The 21,694-nt window shown below is 47.9% G+C and overlaps 1 protein-coding gene across 1 annotated transcript; it reads right to left on the bottom strand.

The window, feature by feature from the left end:
* Nucleotides 1–5,693: 5,693 nt before the first annotated feature.
* On the bottom strand, nt 5,694–21,414 carry Bend3 (BEN domain containing 3). Its single transcript, XM_051175587.1, has 3 exons — nt 21,355–21,414; nt 20,670–20,866; nt 5,694–8,298 (listed from the first exon to the last, which is right to left on the bottom strand). Exons 1-3 carry the CDS (start codon nt 21,389–21,391, stop codon nt 6,058–6,060), a joined length of 2,475 nt encoding a protein of 824 aa, XP_051031544.1. The 5' UTR covers nt 21,392–21,414; the 3' UTR covers nt 5,694–6,057.
* Between the last annotated feature and the right edge of the window lie 280 nt (nt 21,415–21,694).

Here is a 21,694-nt window from a genome sequence, read left to right as displayed (position 1 = left end):
AATCATGCACCAACACACTTTGGGTTTCCTGGGGTTTTGTTGTTTTTCCCGAGACTGGGTTTCTCTGTGTAGCTTTTGTAGACCAGGCTGGCCTCGAACTCACAGAGCTCCACTTACCTCTGCCTGGGATCAAAGGCGTGCGCCACCGCCTGCCAGCTTCACACTGAGACTTTTAGAACGCCCCTTTATGGTCCTCTACCACAGCCTCCCATGATTACAGGCGTGCACCAACACACTGAGACTTTTTAGAACGCCCAGAGATAGACAGGTGAAACTTAAAAGACTTCATCGGGGCAAACAATACTTATCTAAATGAACACTTGCTCTTCAGGGGTTTCCACAGGTAATACTCGTTTCTGCAATCAAAGTCACTATTAAACAATACAGATCCTATCAACCTTTTTTTTTTTTTTTTTGGCTGGGTGTGGTAGTACGCTTTCAATCCCACTTCCTGTGAAGCAGAGGTGAGTGGACAGCAGCCTGTCCTTCATAGCAAGTCTCAGTCTAGTCAGGGCTATATATAATGCACGTTCTTAAAAACCAAAAACAAACAAAAAAAAAAACCCAAAACCACAGGTGTTGGTAGTGCACGCCTCTAGTCCCAGCACTCGGGAGGCAGAGTGGGTAGATGGATCTCTATGAGTTCCAGGCCAGCCTGGTCTACAGAGTGAATTCCAGGTCAGGCTCCAAAGCAATATAGAGGAACCCTGTCTTCGAAAAACCAAAATTAAATAAATACTGTTGGGCAGTGTTGGTGCCCACCATTAGTCGCAGCACTCAGGAGACAGAGGCAGGCAGATCTCTGAGTTCAAGGCCACCAGGGACACACACACACACACACACACACACACACACACACACACACACACAACCTACCTTGAAAAAATAAAACAACAAAACACAAAACCAAACAAACAAAAAAGCTTTGGGATCCTAGCTCTTGATTCTGAAGCAGAGAAACCAAAAGCTAAAACGTAGAAGCCAACTTTGTGTAATGCAGCCCGTGTTAACCGCCTGAAGACAGCAGCAATGGCCACAGGCCTTAGGCAGAACGAAGTGTGTGTGTGTGTGTGTGTATCTCTCCACACACAATTTCCCAAGGATGGAAACGCCTCAGAAACAGCACACTTACTGTCATTTCAGGCTGGGACAAACAGGAAGGTTGGGAGAGCATGTAGTCCCGAAGTTGTGCCTCAGGCCAGGGGACAGCTTCATTACACCTGCAATGGCCTGGCTGTCTTCAGAACACAGCAGCAAGGCCCCATCTGCTCATGCCCAGGCACGCACATCTTGCAAATCGGCTTCAGGCAGGACCTGTCAGGTTCTGTGCTGTTAACATCAGGGCCTTCCTGCCAGGCCTAAATGGGCTGTGGAACCAGGCACTCATGGGGGCAGGGCTGGTCAGTTATGGAGCAGGCCTAGTAGCTGGCTGGCCCTCCCAAGACATTTGCAGAATGGATGTGCCTCCTCTAGAGGCAGTAAGGCCTTACTGCATCCCTTCCTTCCTTTCCTGGCCTAAACTCTAGGCAGCTCTAACCTTTGCCATATCTAGCTAGCTCCTTCCTCAGTGGGCTGGTCTTCCCTACCCCCCCTTCCTCAGCCTTTCCCTGACCCACTTCCACTGTTCAACCCCTCCCAACATTTACCCTAGTCTATGGGGCAAAATTTCCAAATCTAGAAATAAAAATTAAGCCAATAAAGACTTTTAAATTGAGCCAGGCCAGGCGCGGTGGGGCACAGGCCTATAACCTGGGCACTCAGGAGGCCAAGGAAGGTGGGTGAGGTCAGAAGGGCAATACCCAAATCTCAAGAAAAGCAGCAGGATGCAGTGGTCTGAGTCTGAATCCCAGTACTCAGGCAGGAGAATCACCTGAGTTTGAGCCAGCCTGGTCCAGTGCATTCCAGGCCAGCCGATCTCTGCTTCAGAAAACAAACAAACAACAACAACAAAAAAAAAAAAACCCCAACCAAACAAAAACCTGAAAAAACAATCATTAACAGAGAAGTACATGCAAATATGGAAATCTGCCTCTTCCCACTTACCAAGGTAAGCTTTCTCAACTGAGGTTATTACAGAGCAGTTTAATATTCATACAGTAGACCACTTAATTCAACTTTCCCCCCAGGCATGACAGAGCATGCTGTACTTTTTTTTATGTGTATGAGTGTTTTGCCAACATGTATGTCTCTGGTAGCCAAGTTGGCCAGAAAAGCATACTGAGTCCCCTGGAACTGGAATTACAGATAGTTGTGAATTGTCATGTGGGTGTCAGAGATTGAACCTGGGCCATCTGGAGTGGTCTCTACACTCTGACACATGCTCATTTTCAATCAGCCAAATAGAGAAAGCATGCATCTTTTTTGTTTTCAGGTTAGCTTCGAGGAACTACAACCCACATGACACACAGTGAAAAAAATTGGGTCCAAGGGAAGCTCTGCTGGGATGGGCAGGGCTGGCGCCCGGCCAGGAAGGTGAAAAGGTTCAGATGGGTGTCACATTCGATGGTGTGTGTTAGAGTGGGGAGTCCTGCCACTCACTGTACCTGGGTTACAGGCACTGAAATCCCCAAACACTCATGTTCTCCCTTGTGACTGGGAGGAAGGTGCAGTCAGGCAGACAGACAGACAGGTGCAGACACACTCTTAAATGGCGAGAGCCCTAAAGAAATGAAGTGTTAAGAGACCACAGTTTTTCTGTTTTTATATTTTATATAATTAATAAAACAGTGCTTGTATAAAAATTCACACAAAGTTGCTAAAGAGCATACAATTTCCAAAAATGTCCTGGGTTTGTGTTACATTCAGTTTTCTAAGGGTGCACTCAAATCAACGGTAACAGGCAGACATGACGTGGTATCTCATTCTCTTTGGTAAAACTGTCTTCATTGTTTACTCCTCACAGTAGGAACTCTGATACCCACTTTGTGCAGGGTCTGCTCATGCTGGGATGTCAGACATTAAGGCTGGATCTACGAGAGGCAAGGACTTCCCACAGCAGTACCAGCCCCTGGGCCCTCACCCCCCACACTTCAGAATGACCCGTGACCTCCAACTAGGAGTCCCCAGGTCCCTCCTGGTCAGGCAAGATGCAATCTCTGGGGGAACATGGTAGAAAGTGAGGCTAACTCTACGAGAACCCAAGTGGCCACGCTGTGCTATGATCAGGGCCAAATCCAGCCACCACTAAGTAGATCCCATTGGTCGGTTGATGATTGCTGCTGATATGAACCCCCTCACTCCCTAACTTAAAAGGAAAGGGAAGTTTGGGGCTCAACACTGAAGGGGAAGGGCACTGAGCGCTAATGACACTGGACACTTTATTCCCTGACAAACGTTTGTCATCATACAGATACGGCCACATGAACTAAAAGCAGGATCCGAACACTATACATTCATGACTATCTTCATACACTCTTTAACAACTTCCTAACAGAGAAAAACAAGACCTCTACCACCCACTGTGAACTACTACCTTACTCAAGGTCAGAATGTCTGTGCTAATCTTTAGCCCTCTGTATACAAGGCGAAAAATCCTAACACAAAGGAAGAATTTTGATGGAGAACAAGGAAAGCAGTGGCCAACACATTTCATGAAACCCATTTAATTATGAAAAAATAAGTATTTTATATTTATATTGCTTCATGAAAAAAAAAAGAAAGAAAGAAAAGAAGGCCCGCTGGACCACCTGTATGGCTGGGTGAGTGAGGAACCATACAGCACTGGGCAGGAACAGCTCCCAGAGTGTCTGTCTCTTTTCACTGAAAGGGACAATGAGACTGGGGGGGGGGGGCGGGGGTGAAGCCCCACATAGTTAAAAGTGTTAAGGAAACCAAAATACAGTTTCCCAGAATTCAACACGCCCTGGGTTACAAAAAGTCCCGCTTCATTCCTAGAACCGGCCGTCTCTCTGATGAGTAGACAGGACTTCTAGTAACAGACTGTGCTTCTGACCTCCCGGGGTCACACTCCACTCTCTAGAAAGCAGGACAATTCTCACATGGCTTGGAATCCTCTTGGTTACAGCCTCAAGACCAGAAAAAAGAAAAAAAACCCATGGGATTCTCTCAAACTAGCAGAAGCAGTAAGAGAGTTCCACGGCCATCTTTGGGGTTGTGTGTGTGTGTGTGTGTGTGTGTGTATGTTCGTCTAAGGCATTCGAGAGAGGCCCGAGCTAGGGGAAAGAGGGAGTCTTCTGACTGTCCCTATTACCTTCTTTCTGGGCACAAAAGAAGGTAGCTTTGTGGAGCCCCCCACACCCATCTCTCTTTTTACTAAGGTGTGGGCATGTGACAGAGCCACGAAGTCCCTGTGTACCTCTCAACATCAATAATTTAGGTTTACAGTTACTGCATAAATAATCTGAAAAGGACAGTGAATAGAAGCTTTACAGGATTCAAAGTTATGCTATTTTTTAAATGCCCATTGGGTACATGCAAAATTATATCATATTGTCTACTAGAACTAAAGTTCTTATCTGTGAGAAAATTCATAGATTATTTCTATCATTTCTGCATATTAAGGTAGCAAAATAGTAAGCCATTAAGTTATCACATTTGTAATGTTCTGCAAAGGGTTTTATGACTACCCCAGGCAACTCAATCAATTTTCTAGTCAATGATAAGATGGATTCAGTCTGGGAAACACTGCCTCTGTTCCTTCTTAGGCACCTGGCCCCAGTGTAGAAGAGATGTGCACCTCCACATTAGGGGTGAGCCAGGATAGGACGGCAGAACTTCCTGGAAGGTTTGAGGGGAAAGGTCTGAGTGGGGTGAGGCAGGGTCTGGGTGTTCCATTTAAGATGGTCTGGGTCCTTCCAACACCTGCAAAAGAGCCCTGGGCTCTTAGAGGTACAAGGCCTTGCTGCTCACTCGAGGGGCTAACACTAAGGTCTGGGGATAGGGACTCTGTACAAATACATGGAAAGTAAACAGTTCCTGGTGAACCCAAAAGAAGCTCACCCGTAAGTCACACAAGATGTCCCTGCACATTGTGTTCCAATGTATCTGTCCCTCCCATGCAGCATGTGCGTGCGTGTGGAGAGGGGACGGGGCTGCGGAAGGACGGGGTGAAGACTGTGAACTATGCCTCCACGCCTATCTACATTCAAATCTTCTTCCAGTGTTCTCGTCTATACATACAGTGAGCACCGCACGGCAGCGGCAGGCAGGCTGCGCCACAGGTAACCTTTCTGAGGGCCCCGGCAGAAGGGAAGTCACATACAGTATCATGGGGCTACACACTGCTTATATTTCTTATACCCCATCCCATCTGCTGAATGCAAGGGGCCTCGGGGCTCTTCCAAAATCAGATGTCAAACACACCCGAAGCCACAGTTACCCATAATGCCTGAATATGGCATCTTTAAAAAAAAAAAAAAATGCTTAAATCTAAAATCATCTTTAAAAATCCCAGCAAGCGAAGTAATCTTACAGTATCTCATCTCAAATATTTTAAGATTTTTCTTCTACATAAAATGGCTCCCAAAGAGCCCAATGATTTTCTTTAAAAGGATTTCATTTTAATTAAAAATAAAACAAAGATTAAAAAGGAATATGTAAAACATGGGGAGGAACAAGCTGCTGAATGTTGTTTTTGAGACGGGGGTCTCATTATGTAGCCCTGGCTGCCCTGGAATTCATTATGTAAACTAGACTGCCCTTGATCTCACTCAAGTCCAATGGCCTCTGGCCTAGAGGTGTCAACCACTACTGTCTAGTTTAGATTTGTATTTTGAATTGTGAGGGCTAAGGAGGGCTCCCCAGCCCTGAAAGGGGACCTTACCCTATCAATTCTGATTTCACAGCTTGGCTACTCCCAAACTCTGGCTGTGCCCACCAAGGAACACAGAACAAAGTCATGAATACAAGAGACCAAATGGAAGGCTTCTTTCTCGTGGCTGGGTAGGTGTTTACGTGTGCAAATGTAGGAAACCACTCCCCACTGACATAAGGTGCCTGTCTGTGGGTACCATACATGAGCTCCGGCGGATGCTCAGTCCCAAGCGCACCCATTGCTCAGCCTGCGGTGACCCAAGTCACTGGGCAGCCTCAGCCCTGTCACTTCTCCACTTTCTTGGCTTTCTTGAGGATGTCGCACTTTTTCCTATTGGGGCGGCGACACCGCTCATCGATGCTGGGTATACATTCATAGTGCCACACCTCCTCCATCTTCTCCACGGGGTAGACGGCTTCCACGTAATGGCGGATAAGCCTCAGCCGCGTGGGGTCCAGCTGTTTCTTGTTACAAGCCCCGGAGTGGTTGTACTGCAGTCGAAGGTTCTCAGCCGTAAAGAGTTCAGGGAAGAGCCTGACCAGGAGGCGGGCAGCGAAGTTGCCCACTGACAGGCTCTGCTGCACGATTTCACGGACCTCCTTGTCCGACAGCAGGTAAGGGGAAGGCACCGGAAAGTCGGGCGAGGGGACCACCAGCTCGTCCAGGGGGATTTTGCAAAAGTCTTTGCTGCTCCTTTCAGGAGGCAGCGGGGGCCCCTCAAACTCCTCTCGGAACCTCTCGGGGTTGATTGCATAACTTGCTAGGTCCCGGCACTCGGGGCCAGGCACGTGGACCTTGCGCTGCTGTTGGTAGGAGCGCCGCTGCTCCGTGTCCCTGCGTCGACAGCGCTCGTCCAGCTTGCCCACGAACTCCAGAGTCCACACACGGTCGTTCTTGGCTCGAGGGTAGAGCAGCTGCACGTAGTGTCGGATCAGCCTGATGCGGGCGGGGTCCAGCTGTTTCTTGCCCAGGGAGCCGCTGCAGTTATACTGTTTGCGCAGGTTCTCGTGGGTGAAGAGCTCCGGGAACAGGTGCACCAGCAGGCGGGAGGCAAAGTTGCCAATGGACAGGCTGCTCTCGTAGATGCTACGCAGCTGCTCCTTGCTCAGCAGGCAGTCTGAGCCTGGCATCTCGAAGTCAGGCTGTGGGATCTCCAGCTTGTCAAAATCAATGGGCACCAGCCAGATCTTCTTGGAGCGCCGGCCAGGCCGCTCGCCCTCGAAGTTGTCCTCCACCTTGACCACTGAGATGTCATCTGGTAAGCTGGAGGAGTCGTAACAGTCATCCCGCGGGGCCTCGCCCTCGCTGGCCCCCTCCAGCCCCAGGCCCTCCAGCTCATCGTTGATGCGCTGGGCACACTGCTGCAGCCAGGCCTCCTCCTCCTGCATGTCGGGGAAGTATATCTCCGTGTAGTTGCGGATGATCTGCAGCCTCTGCGGATCCAGCTCTTGCTTACCACCCTCGCCATAGCAGCTATACTGCTCGCCCAGCTTCCGGTGGTCAAACAGCTCCGGAAAGAGCCGGTGCAGGAGGAACACAGCAAACTCACCTGGGGAGGAGGCTTCATCTAGGAACTCGGTGAGGTCCTGGGTGTCCACCACGTGGTCCGAGGCGATGGTGCTACTGCGATCCAGAGACAGAGCTTCTTCTTGGTCCTTGCTGTCTAGGAAGTGGCCGGCATCCACTTGGTCTGCTTCAAAGAAGTTGGTGACCTGGCTGCCTGGCTGGCTGTCTTCCATTTCCCGCTGGGCCCAGAAGCGGCTGAAGAAGTCATTCAGCTGTGGCAAGCACTCGGCCTGCCACACAGCTGTGTCCTTTACAGAGGGGTAGTAGACCTCCACATAGTTCCGGATGAGCTGCAGGTGCAGCGACTCTAACTTCCGCTTGGCGGCAAAGCCGCAGGCACTGCAGCCACGGGAGAAATCCACGTCGCTGAAGAGCTCGGGGAATAGCTGCACGAGGAGGCGACAGGCTAGGTCGCCGCAGGACAGGCTCTGCTCCACGATCTGCTTCAGCTCGGCAGAAGTGAGCAGGTACTCAGGGGGAGGCTGGAACTTGGCCACCAGCTCAGAAGGGCTCACCTGCTTCTTGATGCGGTTCACCTCGAGGGAGAGCAGGTCCACCTTGCTGTGAAGCTGGGACATGTTAGATGTGAGCGTGTTGAGCATGTATAGCATCTTCTGGATCAGGACGTAGATATTGGGCTCCCCATCAGTGGCCACCCCAATACCACATTCCCTTTTCTGAGACTCATTCAGCAGGCGCAGAGGAGAGGGGCTGGTACTGGAGTTTGCCTTCTCAAAGAGCTCATAGGGGCTGAGCAGGTCTCCCGAGGGAGGGTTCTTCTTCTCCATGATCTTGTGGGAGATGCCATACAGAGGCTTCTTGTAGGAAGGGGTGGTGGCCTCACCGGAAGGTTCTTCTTCAGACAACACACAGCTCCCGCTCCTGCCCCTGCTGGCTGGCTCTCCATTTCCCTGGCAGGGTGAGCTGTTCTCACGGCTGCGCATGCCTGCCAGGAGGGCCTAAGAAACAGAAACCATTTTGAATAGTTGTGTGTTCCGATACACTGCACTAAGCCCGGATGGGTGGGACAGCACAAAGGAGCCATGGTCAATGCTCTGTTGTCCAAACAACTCTGCCCACGCAGAAATGCACCATACGAATACAGTAACATCTGGGTGAGGGTCAACCGGTCCCATCTTCCTACTCCTTGAGAAAGGGCTCAGGCTAGACCCAGGAAGGATCCTATTCTTAAAGGATAGTTCCAGGATTCTTGTCCATAGGGCTAACAGAGACCAAGCTGGTAGGGCTGGGCAAAATCTTCCAGGGAACAGGTGAGAGACCAAATGAACGTGAAGAAATGCCATGGCTGCCCAACCACAGAAGGCCACCCCTCTCCCCTGGTCTACATCTCACTGCTCTCAGATAGGAATGCTGGCTTGTGGCTATGGTGGCTTCAGCATGTATCGCCTAGGAGCAGTTTCCCTGAGGTACAAAGTAGCAGGGGCACAGCAGCAGGCTGGCCACTCTCCCACTGCCAGGACTTAACTCTTGATTGACATTCCACACGGGCTGGCACAGACCCTCACAGAGTTCACGGAGTTAAAATTCTGTAGGTGACTCTGGCTCTGGGACATCTCAGTGTTGCCATCACCAGTAAAGCTTCTCTCCACAGCCAGCAGACGAGCACCTCTCCTGAGCGTCTCCAAGAGTGCTGGCTAAGGACTGCACTATCCAGCCTCCTTTGGGACAGAATAAGCACTATGGAAAAGGGCCTCAGGGATGTCTCCTCCCTTCACCCCAGAGGAACATGCCCACCGCTCTCTCCACATCCCCAGCACAAGTCCACTCACTATTTTGGACCTCACTGTTTGCCTTCCTGGTTGCTACCTGTCTCAAACTGGACATCTGAAGAGAATTATCTATACTCAGAAGGACACGTGACTTCTGAGAAAGACGCAAGGACAATCTGGGGGCAAAAGGAGAATTTCCCATCTAATAATTCTAAACAACTGTATATCTATATGTAATAAAGCTTGAGTAAATAAATTTTAACTCAAACCTCAAGCTCCATACAAAATTAATTGAAAATGAATCATGAGTCAGGCAGGCATGGAGGCTCTAACTAATACCCTAAGATTCAGGAGACTGAGACATAAGGATGCTGTGAATTCTAGGCCAGCCGGAGTTATAGGACAGCCAGGGCTACACAGAGAAACCCTGTGTCAAAAAACCAAAAGGGGAGGGGGGATGGAGGAAAGGAGGGAGGGAGGAAGGAAATTATAGACCTACACCTGAACTTAGATGCTAGCAGGATGTAGTAATGCTATCTATAATCCTTGGATAAGACTGTCAAAGGAAAAAAAACCGAGGTGGTTGGGAACTTAGGTCAGTGTTAAAGTGCTTGCTAATAGGCAGAAGACCCAGGGTTTGATCCCCAACACTGCCCCCACTAAATAAACAACTAAACTAAACAAACAGATTCATTTTAAAGGTTGCCACAGTGGTACATGTTACAAGTCCCAGCACTTGGGAGGTAGCAGTAGAATCAGAAGTTCAAGGCCATCCTAGGCTATATAACAACATATTTAAGAGGTGGGGGGGGAGAGGGAAAGCTGTTAAACCTTAGAATAGCTGTAGAATGAAAGACACCAGATTGAAATAACCAAAAGGCCTGGTTATTTAATGTCACATATGTAAAAATTCTAGAAAATATATCTATTGTAGTTCCAGAAAGCAGATCAATGCTTGCCTGGGTGGTAGGGACAATTAGTGGACAATAGCCACACAACACGAGTGATTAAAGTTTTACCACTGTCTAATCTCTGCCTAAGAGAAGGAACCCTGGGAGCTGGGTGGAGCACTGTGGTACGGTGCTTGCCAAATAGATTCAAGACCTTTGGTTTCGTCCAGTAGGGGGTGGTGGTGGTGGTGGTGGTGGTGGTGGTGTGTGTGTGTGTGTGTGTGTGTGTGTGCAAGAAAAACAAAAAACCACTGGCTTTATGAAGCCAGGAGGCTGAGGTAAGAAAGTGTGCAGGTGCCCAGACACCCATCAGGGCCTCCCTGTGTGACCTTTGATGCCACAGTTTCTATGTCCTGCAGCAAGATCACTGTGAGACACGATGAGATGATGCACACCGAGCACAGAGCCAAACAATAGTAAGCACTTAACAGCGGGGCTATACTAAACAAGTCCATTTTGTTTTGTTTTCTGTGTAGGCCAGGCCAGCCTGGCATTCACAGGGACCTGTCTAGCTCTGCGGGATTAAAGGCCTGCACCACCACCGCCAGGCCAACAAGCATTTGTCCTTCTGCATAGAGGAGGTAATGCTGTGGGCCTTTTATTCCGTTGTCACGGGTGCTCTCGAGGGACCAAGTTCCCACTGCACTGTAGGGCGACACACTCCAAAGGCACTTTCTCCGAGGGTCTGAGGCTGAGCTGACGGATTATAAACACTCTATAGAGTTCTTTTGCTTGGCTGTTTGCCAGAAAGAAGGACTTTTCCCAATGACAGATACTGAATCCAGGGCCTCAAGCATGTTTGACCTCAAGCACCGAGCAACCACAATGCTCCACCACAGAACTGAACCCAGTGTTTTTTAAGTCTTATTTTAAGTAAACATGCTTGTTTTTAGGAGAGATCTCTCGCTGGCTGAGGCGAGGCCACTCTTCTGCAAGTCCCAGGTTTGGTTCCCAGAGCCCACATGATGGCTTAGAACCACGTGAAACTCCAATTCCAGGGGAATTCCAATTCCTCTACTGATCTCCTTGCACCAGACAGCATGTGGTACACATATCTGCAGGCAGGAAAAACACTTTTACACATAAAATAAAATGCAGAGAAACGTTTTATGTGTAATTACGTGTTTGTCCGTGTGTGGGTAGCAGCATGTGAACACAGGTACTTGCAGACGGAGCTCAGAGAACTGCCCGGAGAGGTGTGCAGTTGTCCACTGCCTGATGTGAGTACCGAGGACTGAATGCAGACTCTCAGCAAAAGCAGCCTGGGCTCTTAATCAGCCATCTCTCCAGCCCCACCCCCTTTTTTAGACAAGAAGATTTTGTTTCACACTACAGTAAGACCCAAACCCAGGGCCCTGTGCATGCTTTCAGTCCTCATGACCCGGCCTCCCGCAATGCTGGTCATGGTGGTGGGCAGTGCCTGGAGCACCGGTTCAGCACCTAAGAACACACCTGCAGGGAACCCAAGTTTGGTTCCCAACACCAACTTCAAGCAGATCACGACCACTCCAGCTCCAAGAGGCTCAGACACCTCTGGCCTCCCCGGATACCTGCACGCATGTGCACATACCCACAAAGACATACATACATACAATTAAAAACAGGACCTGGAGAGATGGCTCAAAGGTTAAGAGTACCAGCTGCTCTTGAGTTCAATTCCCAGCAGCCACATGGTGACTCACAGCCATCTGCAATGATTGATCCAGTGTACTCTTCTGGTCTGTATGCATACATGCAGCCAGAACATTATACATAACGAATAAATTAAAATAATAATCTTTAAAAATAATTAGTTTCACAGATCTTGGGATTTCTATGAGGTTTTTGCCAACATGAAAATCTTAAGTTTCTACTCACAGTATTTAACCCTAAGTGCTGCGGAATAACTGGTTTGTTTTTCTTTCTCCAAGACAGGGTTTCTGTGTGATACCCTGGCTGTTGTGGAACTGAGGCCGCCTCTGCCTCCTGAGTGCTGGGATTAAAGGTGTGTGATGCAATGTTTGCTTCATGACAAGTATTTCCACTGGCAGATGTGAAACAGGATTCTGTGCACTGAGGTCGAGAGAGGCACTTACAGTACAGGGAGTGTTCTGCAAGAAAACTTGCCCTAGTGGACAATCGGGAAGAGAGGTATAGGAGAAGATTCCTAGGAGACTGGCTCAATACCAATCTTGAGCTAAACCTAGGGATTCTCCCACATTCCTACACAAGCAGAGAAAACCTGACTCCCATGATTCTTACCCCAGTCTTAGTCTTATTAACACAAATATCGCCAGTCCTACTAAGCATGACAGAAACTCTTTATCAATGGAAACTTTTTACTAAATTGCCTGATTTAAAAAAAGAAAAAGAAAAAAAACAAAGAGTCCTAGCAGAGGGCAATGTTCTTGGCTCACAGAGACCCTGGATACACAGTTCATCTAAAAACAAGCAGAAGGTTCTTAGATATCCCTATGCTGGTGTCCTGTCAACTCAGAGCTCAATTAATTCCACAAACGCTGCCATGGCAATGACACGCTGGCTGCATTTACTGCTGATGATAAAAATCTCTGCTCAGCTATCTAGGAAAATCAAATCTTTAAATCTGCGCTACTTGGCACAGGGTACCTGACTGACAGTTCCCTATTCTCCAAGGTGCACCTTCCAACCATTCGGGAACTCTGTGGCACAGCTCCGGCTCACGTGCTAGCATTTAGCCTAGATCTTGATGGGCATTCCATTCACAAGCACCTGCAGACTCACCAGGGGATGCCCGAGGCGCTCAGCTAGAGAATGGGACCAAGCAAGGGGCAGCAGCTATCCTGGGGACACACCAGGGGTAGGTACGACCACCGTGCTCTAAGTACTGGTCCCCACCCACAGACCCTCCAGCAGTTACTGAATTCAGCTCAGTGAATAATGAGTGCCTGAACAGGGTGCAGGGTGTCGGCCAAGGAGTGGGAAATCAATGTGACATCAAGTGTAGGCCACATAATGTGGCAGGACAGGGCTAGCACTACTCTTCTAGAATCACGGCAGTGACAGCGATACTTATCTTGCATTTTCAACAGAATTCTCTGTGGACCATGTAGTGAAAGGTCTCTCAGGGTTCACTCTACCTGCTGCTGATAGGAAACCGCCTCCGACTGCCGGGAAACTAAGCAAGACCCTGGGCACGCTAGGAAAGAGTCACACTCAGTGCTTTCTCTCCAGGCCACCCTGATGCTGCCACAGCAGCAGGGGACGTCTACATCTAGCCTGCGTCCCTGCAGCCCTCATCCCATCAGCTCTGGGTTAACTGCACAGGTCCCGACGGAGCAGGCTTGGTGGCGCCAAGTTCTCAGCCTTTCTGTTCTTCGTGGGGAAAACGTCGATACCTATATGCCTCAGTTTCTGTGAGGCATGTCAGGAAACCCCAGCTTGTTCAACAGTCAGACACCCAGAGGACATCGCGCGAAGCATGAACGACAGAACATTTTTATTCTGGGGGTTTCATGGGTTTCTCTGAGTAGCCCTGGCTGTCCTGGAACTCGCTCTGTAGACCAGGCTGGCTTCAAACTCAGAGATCCACCTGCCTCTGCTCTGAATGCTGGGATTAAAGGTGTGCGCCACCACTGCCTGGCAACAGAAGACTCACGGCCTTGGGAGAATGGGGTTAACCTCTGCCTGACACAGCTCTTGACAAAAACCTCCACATCTGTGAACAAAACGATTATCACCCATCTGAGATGAGGCTCAGCAAGATTGCCACCAAGTCTGACCTACCCAGGGTCAGTCCCTGGGACCCACATGGTAGAAGGAAAGAGCCAATGCCTATAAACTGTCCTCTCTCTCTCTCTCTACACACACACACACACACACACACACACACACACACACACAAGCTTCAAAGATCAAACTCTGTCCCGAAAGCTTGGCTGTAAGCATCTTTACAAAGACCAAAACAAGATCTTTCTTGCTTTGCATCTTAGGCTGGCCTTGAACTCACTACACAGTCCAGACTACCCTCAAATGCTGTCCTCTGCTTTCTGAGTGCTGGAATTATAAGCCTTGAACAGCACACTGGGCTGTTAATTCTTGTGACACTGAGGACTGAACGCAGAGCTGTGAGGACTTCGGGCACGCTATATCGTAGCTGTCACAGGCTGACCACTGATGGTGTGCTCCCTTCCACTCTTGAGTTGGGGAAGTGCTGAGGCATCCCATGCTCCCTGCCTGGCCCCATCATCACACCCAGAAGTCTCAGGAGCTCCAGAAAGAGGGTGCACACGAGACATTCTAATCTCAAAAACTTCTACAGCTGTTCTCAAACCTCTAGGGTTTGAGAATACTGATTTACAATGATACAAACTTACACAAACTTCCAAGGAAGCAAATACTAGCCAGTCATAGAGCTATATTTACGTGGCTGGTGCAGGAACTCCAGGTTAGCCTGGGCTGCAGGGTGAGAACCTACCTCAAGAGATTAGGGACGGGCCATGGAGGCATCATCTTTCATTCCAGTACTACATATATATTAGATATATTTCTACATACTCTCTAGGACTCTAGTCTATATATAAACTCATAAAGTGATTAGGTCTATGTATAAAGATGGTTCCTCTAGGCCAGGCGGTGGTGGCATAACACACCTATAATTCTATTAAATCCTAAAAAGAAAGCTGGGTGTAGTAGTGCCTGCCTTAGCCCCATCAGAGGCAGGGGGAATCTCTGAGTCTTAGTCTAACCTGGTCTACATAATGAGTTCCAGGATGGAACTCACAGAGACCCTGTCTCAAAACAAACATCTATTATTCAAGCACTCTGAAAGCCTGAGGCAGGAGCTTTGTAAATATTAATCTTCTGTGTACGGAATAAGTTCAAGGCCATCGTGGGCCACACTGTAAGACCTTATGGGGAGAGCCAAAGTTACATTTGAAGTTTTCATTACTAGAGATCCATGAGACAAAAATGCCCCTGATCTGCAAGCCCCTTGCCCAAGGACAGATAGTTCCTGAAATGCTGGAGACTATTGTTTATGAGAGATAACAAGCCACATGTTTTTTTATTCCCCTAAACAAGTTTGCTTGACCCATCTGCATTGATGGGTTTGATCATATGTGGGCAGGAGGTATGAAGGCAGGAAATACATCAGGATGTTGCTTGCCCCTGATTGGACCTCATGGGAAATGAAATGAATCATATGGGCTTTCCTTCTTTAAACCCTTGTCATACTTAATTCTGGGCCATTTCCAAGGACCCTGGGTATGGACCTAGTCAATATTTAATTAAAGCTTGCTTCAAAATTATCTTTAAACAAACTGGACAGCAACCACAAAACAACAACACCACAAACACACACACATACACACACACACACACCAAATAGGAAACAGTGACAGGACCAGGGCATGCTCAGTGTGTGAAAGCCTGACAAGAAAGTTCAAACCCACATACAAAGCTGGTTGTGGTAGTCTGTCCGCATCTGCAATCCCAGCATTTCAATAGCAAGTCAGGAGGCAGTATTGCCCAGAAGCTCACTATCAGCTAGCCCCGAGTCAACTGTCACAACAGTGGTAACATACTATCACTATCAGCTAGCCCCGAGTCAACTGTCACAACAGTGGTAACATACTATCACTATCAGCTAGCCCCGAGTCAACTGTCACAACAGTGGTAACATACTATCCAAATGTAACAAAAAGCTGGAGATTGCCAAAGTAACTCTTTGCAACTTAGAGGAAAGAGCTTTTGTTTTTTTGTAGCTCACAGTTCCAGGTTATAGTTGAATGTAACAAACAAGTCAAAAACTTGAGGAAGCTGGTTATATCACATCCATATCACTGTGACAGAGAGCAGTGAATACATGCCTGTAGTCTTAGCTCAGCTCATTTGTTTCCACTCATGCAGGTCAGCATCATTGCCTAGAGAATGGTGCCACTCACAATGGGCAGCTCTTCCCATTCAATTAACACAATCAAGATAAATCCCCACAGACACGCCCACATGCCAATTTACTCCAACAGCTCCCTGACTGAGAGACCCCTGCTCAGGTGATTTTAGATAAATTGATAATTAACTAAGGAGGCAGAGGCAGGTGGATCTCTGAGTTTAAGGCCAGTCTGATCTACAGAACTAGTTCCAGGACAGGTTCCAAAGCTACAGAGAAACCCTACCTAGAAAAACCAAAAAGAAAGAAAAAAGAAAAAAGTATGGAAATATGCATCTTTGAAAGTATATGTTACAAAAGCTAGATCTAAGGCCAGGCATGTTGGCGCAGGCACACACCTATGATCCAGCACTTGGGAGCTAACAGGAGACTCAGGAGTTCAATGTCAACCTTGGTACATAGTGAGCTAGAGGCTAGCCTGAATTACAACAGACCAAACATCAAAAAAAAAAACAAAACAAAAAAAAAAAAAAAAACAGGGAGCCATCACTAAAGATCTCAAAGCCGCTGAAAAGATAATAAAAGGAATACCATTCTGCAGTCAAATTGGGGGGGGGGTGCATTTGATAACTCAGATTAAATGGGCCAATTCCTTAAAACACAATCTGTTAAAATTCATATAAGAAACAGAAGATCTGAACATAGCTGATCATACTAGAAAATGAATCAACTTCAGTCTTACAACTGAAGCCAATTAGCCCAAATGATTTCAAAGGTATATTCCATAAACACTGAAGAGACAATATCATACATTGTGGTGGAGACTAATGCAGGAAGACTGCCATGAATTCCAGGGCAGCCTGGGCTATGCTGTAAATTCCAGGGCAGCCTAAGGTGCATAGCATAGCATAGCATGTCTTTGTCTCAAAGCAAACAAACAAACTTAAGATCTAAGAAAGTAGCTCAGCTGGTGAAGAGCTTGCCTAGCAAGCACAAGGCTTTGGGTTCCAGGTCCTGCACTGTGTCAGCCAGGCTCACTGGTTCAGACCTATAATTCTATCACTTAGGAATAGTGGCAGGACAGCCTGGGCTACATAGGGCCATGTCTTTAAAAAATAAATACATAAAATATAAGACCCACCCCCCCCCCAGGATCCCATGTGTCCCAGGCTGACTCAACAGCACTATGCAGCTACACAGCTGAGGCCCACCCTGCCCAGGAAGTTCTGATCCTCCTGTCCTGGGTCCTCCAGAATGCAGGATTACAGGCATGCACCACTGTAATCAGAATCCCCGCATCCTAAGCAAGCATCTTATCAGATGAGTCGCATCTCCATCCCAACAGTGTGTCCCTCCAGTGCCTTTCGGACCACACACATTCTATCTCCACTCCTCCAGTAAGGCCTGGGTGCTTTCATTTGAACACCAGGTGACATAACAAGGAATGCCACAGCAGTATTTCCCATTAATACAGACACAGGAATGGTTGCTATACCATTGTCAGACTTAATCTAACAATGAATAAAAAAATACTGCCAGGTGTGGTGACACACACCTTGGAAGGCAGATCCTTGAGTTTGAGGACAGCCAAAGCTGTCTCAAAAAACTAAAAACATATGGGGAGAGGAATGTGGTGTGTGTGTGGTGTGTAAAATGATCCAGGCCAGAGAAGCCAATTAATGTAAAATATCACAACAAACAACATAAAGGAGAAACAGCTATGTAATTGTATAAATAGATGGCAAAATCCAACATCATTCATAATTAAAACCTCTGCAAACAGGGCTCAACTTGTAAAGGGACATCTGGGAATGAGGTTGGGGGTTAGATGGCTCAGCAGGTGAAGGCACCTGCCACTACACTGAGGACCTGAGTTCAATTCCTCAGACGCGTATGTTGGTAGGAGAAAACCAATTACCAGCACAAGGGTTAGACAGAGGCTGCTGTGAGTTAAGGCCAGCCTGTTCTACATAGTGAGCTTTAGGAAAGCCAGGGCTATGCAAAAAGGCTCTGTCTCAAAAACGAAAAACAACAACAACAACAACAAAAAAAAAAAAAAAAAAAAAAAAAAAACAAGTATCACCAGGAGTGGGAGGTGAAAGCCTTTGGTCCCAGCACTGCAGAGGCAGAGGCAGGAGGATCTCTGTGAGTTCAAGGCCAGCCTGGTCTACAGAGCTAGTTCCAGGACAGGCTCCAAAGCTACAGCGAAACCTGTCTTGAAAAAACAAAAAACAAAAACTAATAAAGTACCGTAAGTTGACCTCTGACCCTAAACACACACACACACACACACACACACACACACACACACACACACACACCCTGCACAAGAATAGACTAGAAAATTTAAAAAGAGTTATCTTCTATAATCCTACTCTAACTTGATAGTCCCTGGTGAGAAACTAGAAACATCACTAATATCATTTGGAACAAAACACCAAGTTTCAACATTTCTGTTCAACATTGTGCTAAAGTTGTTAATATAAGGAAAGAAAATTGAAGCTACGGTCCTTTCTCATGCACTAAGGAGACAGCTCAGCGGCTAAGAGCAATTCAGTGGCTGCTCCTCCAGAGGACCAAGGTTTGGTTCTGGCTCACAACCATCTGTAATTCCAGTTCCAGGAGATCCGATGTCCTCTTCTGGCCTCTGAGAGGGGAGGGCAACCACATGGTACACAGTGGCAAAACACTGGTACACAGAAAATGCAATACAACCTCAAGGTGCTTGGCCTCAAGGCCGTTTCCACCACTGCATGCACACCAGGACATGGACACACGAAGAAATGAACGAGTGTGAAAAAGAAAGGTATAAATCCAATAAGAAACATCTATGTAAAGAATACTATGGAAAGTTACTAAGGGCTAGTGCGCTGGTTTGAATAAAACCATAGGCTCTAAATTACCGGGAATGGCATTTTTGAAGATTAGGAGGTGTGGCCTCATTGGAGGAAGTGTGTCATTGGGGTGGGTTTGGAGGGTTAAAAAGTCCTTACCTGGCCCAAGCACTTATTCTCTCTGCCTAAGGAGCCAGTACCGAGTCTGCCTGCATGGAACCATGCTCCCCACCATGATGATAATGGATCAACCCGCTGAAACTGTAAGCAAGACCACAATTAAATGCTTTCTTATGATAAGAGTTGGCTTGGTTGGCCACACACACCTTTAATCCCAGTACTCAGGAGGCAGAGGCAGATGGATCTCTGTAGTTCAAAGCCAGCCTAGTCTAAAAGGAGAGTTTCAGGATGACATAGAAGGAAAAAAACAAACAAACAAACAAAAAAAAACATAGCTTGGTCATGGTGTCTCTTCACAGCTATAGAATAGGGACTAAGATAACACTGCTTGCCTAGCATGCACAGAGCCTTGGGTTCCAGCCTCAGCGCCACATAAACAGGGCATACAGCGCACACCTGTAAACCCAGGGCTCCAGAGTTAGAAGCAGGGGGACCAGAAATTCACTATCCTCTGCCGCTGCAGTGTTGAGGGCTAACTGGGTCAGCGGGAGGTGGGGTGAGGGTGGGGGTGGAGAGAGCTGGACCCCTGGGCACTGAAAATGCTCAAGCAGGTAAGAATGCATACCTAGCTCTCCCAAAGACCAAGAATGACGAGGAGGCCAGGGCTGAAGGCAGAAAATCTGGAGCTAGATTCGGGAGTCTGGAGAAATGCTTTTCTAAAGCATCTAAAGGTATTTGCAGGACCACAGAAGGCTCCATCCTAGCTAGACACCAGCCCCTACTACTGTATGTGGTACATCTCACTGCCCACCTGAACTGCAGCTACAGTTCATTTTCCATTCTCAATCTCTATCAGCCCTGAGTTAAGTTAGCACAAGCAAACAGTAACAAAATAGCAGCTGGGCATGGTGGGGTAAATCCCAGCACAGTAGGCAGAGGCAGGCCAGCTCTGCAAGTCTGAAGCCAGCCTGGTCCACATAGGGGCTATCTAGGCCAGCTAAAGCCCTGAGACTCTGTCAAGGAGAAGGAAGAAAAAGGAAATATAAAAATTCAGCCTAGTAGCAGGGCCCTGTGATGTCAGCCACTCTGGAGGCTGAGGCAGGAGAATGGCTACTTTAAAGCCTGTTGGACTACAAGGTAAGTTAAAGGCCAGAGCAGGCAACCTGACCAGACTGTCTCAAATAAAAAGTACAAAAGTAGCTCAGTGATGAATGCTTGCCCAGCCCAAGGCTGAACGTAGCTTCTACTACGAAAGAAGAAGAGGAGAGGAGGGGAAGGGAAGGAAGGAATGGAGGGACGGAGGGAGGGAGGGAGAGAAAAAAGCCTTGAGTCCCAGGACTCCTAGAGCAGAGGCAAGTGGATCTCAGTTAAGTTTGAGGCCAATCAGGGCTATAGAGACCCTGGAGGAGGGAAAAAATGTAGGTAGGTGGGTAGGGAGGGAGGGAGGGACTGTGGCAGAAAAGAATGTTCACTAAGGATCAATCCCCCTTGTAGATATACATACTGGGCTTCATTTAGGGAAAAGACCTCCTACTCCCAACTTCCCCAGGATCAGCCTTCCACATAAAGCCACAGAGGCGCCTGTGTACAATTTCTGCCAATAACAAATGCTTGCCCACACCCCTAAAGGCAGAGCAAAACCAAGAACATAAAGTGGTTGTATTACGAAGACGCCACTCTCCCCACAAGGACAGTGGGAAGGGTTTCAGCTGACGGTACCTCCTAAAAGCTGAAGCGAGAGGTCAGACAACCCAAAAGAAACCCTTCTCATGCTCAAGAATCCAACAGCTGGACAGATGCCCATGAGTACAGAGATTCATCTTGGAGCAGAGGGAGTCCGGCCCTCACCTCAGGTATCAACCGCCTCCTCTTCACACTGGGGACTGAGTCTGCTTGGCCGTCGCTGCCCAGCTGCTTCCTCTTGCTGGACTCCTGGAGGGCAGTGAGGACGTTGTCCAAGGGGTGCCTCTCAGGGCCCCTGGAATTCCGGGAGCAGTCCAGGGCAGCATGGTCGCCTTCTACCTTCACAGTGCTATTTTTCACAACTATGGCAGAGAAGAAATGGGGCTCAGTAGGAAGATCAAGGCTGCTGGGAGAACAGCAGGCTCTCGCTTGACCTAAGGGACACCCTCTGTCCCCGCACCATCACTTAAGGGTACTGACCGTCACTTCCCAACACGGTCCTTTCCCTATACTTGCCGGTGCTGCCCCGTAAGTTCACGGTTCAAATCCAAAGTGGGTTTAAAAGGTTTTCTTTGCAGGGAGGAGGTAAAGGGAAAAAGTAAATCTTATGCGTGTGCTGGTGCTAGATAGACCTAACTAACTCAGAGCCAAGGATTCTAACACTGAACTACATCCCCACCCCTAGATAGATAGTATCAGTCTGTGAGTTTAAAAAGCACTCAAAATAGGTGTATAGATAGGGAGGTTGCCAACTATGGGTAGGAAGGCTTCTTTCTCATTAAACACTTTTTAAAATCTGAAACTATATGAATATATAACTTATTCAAAATATTCAATTAAAAACTTTTACCTTCTTCTACATCTTCACTGAATTCAGTTGAGTTCATCTTCTATTCCACTAAATGAAAAGACAAAGACAAGGTCTTCATTTATTGATTCATGTCTTAATGTTCCTCAGCCACAGAGACTCCCTTACCCCCCAGCCCAGCTTTGGGATCAATGATTAAAGGCTTTGGTACAGATTGTAAGCAAGTGTGAGACCCATCTTCCAGAGGTCTCACTATGTAGCCAGCTGGCCTGGAACCCCCTATGTAGACCAGGCTAGCCTAGAACTCAGAGATCTGCTTCCTCTGCCTCCAGGGCTGGGATCAGAGGTGTGTGCCACCATCTGCAGCTTAAGCAAGCTCTCT

The sequence above is a fragment of the Phodopus roborovskii genome, unplaced genomic scaffold, assembly GCF_943737965.1.
Source record: "Phodopus roborovskii unplaced genomic scaffold, PHOROB, whole genome shotgun sequence".
Classification (NCBI taxonomy): domain Eukaryota; kingdom Metazoa; phylum Chordata; class Mammalia; order Rodentia; family Cricetidae; genus Phodopus; species Phodopus roborovskii.
The sequence above is the reverse complement of the archived record's forward strand: the minus strand, read 5'-3'. Positions and strand labels throughout refer to the sequence as shown.